This window comes from Tiliqua scincoides, chromosome 9 (assembly GCF_035046505.1).
Source record: "Tiliqua scincoides isolate rTilSci1 chromosome 9, rTilSci1.hap2, whole genome shotgun sequence".
NCBI lineage: Eukaryota > Metazoa > Chordata > Lepidosauria > Squamata > Scincidae > Tiliqua > Tiliqua scincoides.
In genome coordinates this window covers 15,362,606-15,368,605 of record NC_089829.1, presented here as the reverse complement: position 1 = coordinate 15,368,605, position 6,000 = coordinate 15,362,606, and the positions used below count along the sequence as shown (strand labels likewise).

The 6,000-nt window shown below is 39.6% G+C and overlaps 1 protein-coding gene across 1 annotated transcript in view; it reads right to left on the bottom strand.

The window, feature by feature from the left end:
* Positions 1–513: 513 nt before the first annotated feature.
* Positions 514–6,000, bottom strand: part of LOC136660345 (uncharacterized) — a 42,987-nt gene continuing 37,500 nt past the window's right edge. Inside the window, exon 4 of the mRNA XM_066637475.1 lies at positions 514–742. Coding sequence (XP_066493572.1) covers positions 734–742 — 9 coding nt within the window. The 3' untranslated portion in view covers positions 514–733. The remainder of the gene's footprint in view (positions 743–6,000) is intronic.

Here is a 6,000-nt window from a genome sequence, read left to right as displayed (position 1 = left end):
TACGTTAGTGAGTGATGTGAGAAAGTGTATCATCTTTACATACCAACAAGCAGTAAAACATAAGCAAACTCACCCAGTCTAGCCAACTAAGAAAGTGTCAGTATTGCAATCAAATAAAAAAATTATGACATAAATAATTATGGAGACTTTGTAAGTGAAATCAACATTCTTCAGAACTTTAATTTTAAAAAGAGAACAAGACCACAATCTGTTGAAATTAAATCTGCAAGGGAGAGAATCACAAAAGATGCAAAGTATTTCCTTGCCAAACATAGCTCTGAACTATTCTCAGTTAAAACTGCCAAGACATGACTCGGACAAGGAAAAGGTATTAATATGCAAGCTTACAACTTGTGTAAACATAAAAAATGTTAGTTTAAGTGCTCTAAACACATGACTAGAAAACAAAACAATGCACTATATAAAAAACATGCACACTGTTAAACATCAAAGAAAAACAATGAGAACTTTGTATTTTTAAAACAGAAATGAATTTTAATACATAAAATGAGGCTAATATTTTACAATATTTACAGATAAAACAGAGTACTTATATTTAGGGAAGTCAAAGAATGTTACAATTTAAGAAGGTGAAATGTTACAAGCTTGCACATCAAAATCAAAAAAATGAAAATTAAATTAAAAATGAAATGGTTACCAAGATAATGCAGGTCAAGGGATCAAAGGTGAAGGGTCACACATTATTAAAAAGAAATCCAAAATGGCGGCTGCATCAAGATCTCTGCAAAACAAAGGAGCTACAGTAAGTAAAAACTAATACCTTGAACAAATTCACATTTACTGAACACAAATGTAACAATGCAAACAGTTATGAGAAATCAGTATCTATAGTCACCTTCAATTCAGTATCAAAACCTACTTCTGCTAACTCAAGGAAAAGAAACCAAAGCATTAATGTGGACAAGTAAGAAATTCCCTTACAAAAAAAAGGCCTCAGCAGTTATTTTTGTAGCTATTTAAAAAAAATTAAAATCCAGAAGAATGTCACAGGAAACCCCCAAAACATGATAAAAAGTTAAATGTCAGACTAATTGTAGTCACTGACAGGTTGAATACAGCCTAAAACCTGCTATTTAGAAATACGCTGTCAACTCCACTTCACAGAATGAACCATTTCCTTTTATAAAAGGAATACAATCTCAACCTTGGTGACCCCGACATCTTGACATGAAAAGACCTCTACTGATCATGTTGCCCTCCATTCACAAGTATTATAAAATGCTGGCACAGAGATTATAAATTAGTGTTTAATACAGTTAACTCGACAGAAGGGCCTTCAAAACTATGGCTACTACTAAGAGGAATCTAAGGGTCTGAAATTCTGCTACATGAAATAACTCATAGGAATACCCAAATCCTGAAATGCCAAATGTGATAAATACGCCTTCCCTGGACTTTAAGATTTAGTAGGGTTTCATTTTTCACAAAAAAATAAAGTTGTAAGATATTATGCCAGACAAGAATAGAAACTGATTTCAGCTAGCCTAAATACAGCAAGTAGCAGTTCAGGATCATCTTATGAAGCCCACCCCTGAAAATAGTACAGATTCACCACACCTGAAAAAGCAACATCCTGAAGTTCTGAAGATGCTTGGCCAAGTAGCTGCTAGCCCTTTCCAGTCCCCTTCACCTTTTTCCCCACATCGGTTTTATCATCAAAAACATCATTACAAACAAGTTATATACTTTGCATGGCAGTCCTCTTGATACCATTCACTCAAAAGAGGGACACACTACCTCAATGAATACAAGTCTAAGGGCACAATCTTAACCCACTTCCCAGCACCAACGTAAGGGCAATGCAGCTCCAAGGTAAGGGAACAAAAATTCCCTTACTTTGAGGAGGTCTATATGAGTGACACCCAACAGCAGGATACAGCGCACGTCCCATTGGCACAGCTATGCCAGTGTTAGAAAGTTGGTTAGGATTTGGACCCAAGACAATGCTGAAAAGACTAAGAGGACAGAGGTTGAAGCTCAACATGACCACATGACCTCAGAGACTAGATCTGCCACAGACACCCCTCAAGTTGGGAACAAACAAAATTGAGTCAACTGCAAGGTGAATCAAATGTAGTGAACTTCCAGTCTTCAGTATCTACACAGACACACATTTTCATACTAATCCATACTCTCCCCAACAGTCCTCAGCAGGAATTGCAGTCATTTCTTGCAGAAAACTTCAATTACTGACTATAAGAGTGCCTCTACCACTGAAAACTGGAGTAAATGAACAGACACCAACTATTTCAACAGCCTTTGGCATGTGCCATTTCCGAATTGTACACTTTTAAGTTTCCAGATAAAGCCCAACTGCAGACCTAATGTTGCCCTAATCATGGGTGGAGGGAGAAGAGCAACCCCAGCCTTGTACACTCCTCCTCACTCCCTCTATTGGGAGCATTCCTCTATCACTTTTACAGTTTTGGAGAAAACAACGGCTAGCGTTTTCCTGAATAGTTACACTAAGCACAGTTAGGACAAACCACTGTATGTAAACTTGCTCCTAACCATTTTTTGGCACTGACTATGGTGACTGAAAACACTAGTACAGATGCCATGCCAATTTGTAGTTTGCTCCTAATTATAAGCAAGGGGGTGTCTGCACAAGAGTCAAAACGTGCAAAACTAGGTGCTTGCTTTCCTTTAAGCATTGCTAGGTACTCAGGCAGAGCTGCATCTGTGCTTGGCCTGCAACCCAAGATGAGATTTTAAAGCTTTTTTGTTGCTCTCTCTAGTCTCTATGATCCTAATTCAGTAGTTAATATTTGGTATTTTTTATAAACACAGACAGCCAAACTCAAATACATATCCTGGAAGAAAATCCTTCTAGCTTGCCACAAGAAAACACACATACCATAAATGACACATAGAAGCTACAACAGAGTCAACGTAATCCATCCCTTAATGTAGGCATTGTGAAAATGTGCCATTTCTAGCATTGAAAACCAAAGTGTCGGTCCCTTGGGGCTACCTGCATACAAGATGGTGCACCCTCCCCTCCCCTCCCTGTACTGCCCACAAACACCCGCGTAAACTCTCTATTCATTTTGCTTGGAATTCTCATCTCATATTGCATCTGTCATATGTATTCACTGCTGGGAGGCATGCAAGCCATTTTAAACGTTACCAAAAGAATCAATATCCCATCACAATGTCAGTATGAGGCATACAGTTCTTCAAAGGCAGTATTTGTTTTGTTCTTGTCTTTGAAGAGAGAAAGCTAAGAAACCAGACCTTGTACAAGCAAGAAGTCCAATTCATCTCTGTAAACATCTCTGGTGGGGTGGGGGGAGACAATTAAACACTTCAGATGAAGTTGCCTGATTAAGCTGGGAACATCCCTCCGATAACCCCAAGTCCATGCAAGAGCCCTTGCAACACTGAGTTGACTACAAGCATTTCAGTCTCTCTGGTAAGGCATCAGGGCTACATTACAGCAATAAATTGCTTCTATCCAACACAATCAGGTTCCTTTGGAAGGGAACTGCAACTCAGACCTAAGAATTAGAAGGGTGGCTCTATGTAACTACAAACTCGAATTCCTGAGGCATTACAAGAAGTTAGATATTGCATTATAAACTAAAGAACCGCAACAGTTAGAAATGGATAAGTCATCTATAAAACTCCTATAAAGCAGAAACAAATGCTGCTTGAAACAGCTTAAAACACTGAATTCACATCTAAATCCCATCAGCTGTCACAAAGGAGCAGGCTTTTTGAAATTACCTACTTAAAGAGGTAACATGTAGCACATGTTACATTCCCCTCCCCTGGTGAAAATTCTGAACAAGTATCATTGCGACTTTATTGGGAACTCTCATGATACACCCCAAAATTTGATTAATACAGATGAAGAGAACACTCTCACTGTAGGCCAATTAGATATTAGTGAGATACAACTTTTAGCCAGTTATGGAATTCTCACCATTATGCCTCTATCAGCCTGTTTCATATGCACAGTTCCAATTGTGTCCACTGCCAGGAGGAGAAGGAGCAAGAGTAAGCACAGGAAAGTGGAAATAGTCATCTATGAGGTTATGTTTACTTTTCTATAAATTTTGTTAAGACCATATTAAATGAACATGCCCTTTAAGCATGAGTTACCAATTCTGAAAATAATATAGCTGAGTTACAATTGCAAGGTTCTGACTTTAAGAGGTTACGGGAATACAAGATAGCTTCAAAGATGCATATTAATATTAGTGGGCTCTGAAGCTACAACACCAAGTGTTCATTACATTTTCCCCAAATGTTCCATGAGTTATCACACAATGACCCTGAAGGAGCCAAACAGTTGAGAGCAAAGGATGTATAACAGGCATGGAGATTAGCCTCTAACAGACTTTGACAATCGAGGATGCCAACAGCCCCATCTAAGTCTGCAAAGTGCAGGCTTGGCCAACTGCTAGTTCCCTCCCTTAGTTCTCCATCCATACACTGAAAAGAGTTGCGACTCCCGTATGAACAAATATTCCATAAAACTGAAGGTTTAATCTGCAAGAGTGATGTGCTCATGATTCATTGTAACATCATAAAGCCAGGTAGCGGACTGGGGGGGAAGAGGTCGTTGGTTATTTTCACCCAGCTAACACCATTTGTGTATTATTACAATATTTTGGTGTGATTAGCAAGGTAAAAGTTTCCTCTGCACAGATTTCCTCTGCATAGTCGTATACGACTATAGGTGGCAGTGCTCATCTCCGCTGAGGGAGCCAGCATTGTCTGAGAAACATCTTCCGTGGTCATGGGGCCGGCATGACTAAACACCGAAGCACACGGAACGCTGTTACCTTCCCACCGAAGTGGTACCTATCTATCTACTTGCATTTATATGCTTTCAAACTGCTAGGTTGGCAGGAGCTGAGGCAAGTAATAGGAGCTCACCCTGTTCCGCAGCACCGGGGTCTCGAACACCTGGGCTGCCGACCTTCCAGCCAACAGACCAGCGTTTTTAACCACTCAGCCACCACGCCTCTTAGCAAGTACTGAATAATATCACCCCCCCCCCCCCAGAATTTGCTCCCTATCCACCCCTACAGAAGGTTTTCTTCAGTGCATCAACATTTCTGCAAGCTCTACAACCCTGGTGCTTGAGAGGTAAATTCTTAACTTGTTTGGCAAGGAGACTGAATCCTTAGTTGGCAATTATTTACATTTTTGAAGTTATTAGAAATTCCCCATAATTCTATTCCTCCTCCAATACACAAACATCTCAAAACATGCTACGAAACCAGTAGAAAAATGCCAACACTGGCAGAGATGCAGTAATTTGTTTAATTTTCCTTCAGTGTTAATTGCTGCTTCTGCCCTGTAGATAAGCAGAAGGAACGACTGTCGCTGCATCACAAATACCCAGCCTCTGAAAAACAGAGCACTCAAAGCCACTCTCTGTGATGTGCATTGCAGGTTCCTGGTACTTTACAATATTTTACAAGGGAACTATTTTCCAAAATTCAATTTAAAAATCTTTGCACAAAGGACTAGAATAGAAAAAGGCAGATGAACGAGTTCACTTATCAAACAAATTTGGAATGAAGAATATTACATTTTCTAAGTTGTCACAACGCAGCCTTTTCAATCTTGCAGACTCTGCTTCCAAGGGGGACAATTTCACACAGAAAACAAAAGCAACATGAGAAGAAAGTGAGAAACAGAACTACACAAATAAAAGGGGCTCCGTCAAAAGAAAACACTAAAGAATTGATTTCTGCAAAGAAAAAACAAAAGCTCTAAATATATCCCAACTATAGAAAACGGTACACAAAAGGAAGTGGCCACTGCCAGAAGGGAGGAAAACAGGAGGAGGAAGTGAGAGCGCTCCCTGTTTATTGCCACCTGCTAAAAGGAGCACCTAGAGAAATCACAAAGCCTACACAATGGTCACAGGTCAGAGAGCTGCCCAAGATAAATCAGAAGCCTCCAGGGTACCCAAAAATGTCTTATTACAATCCTGATAGGAAAGCCAGCTTCCCTGAA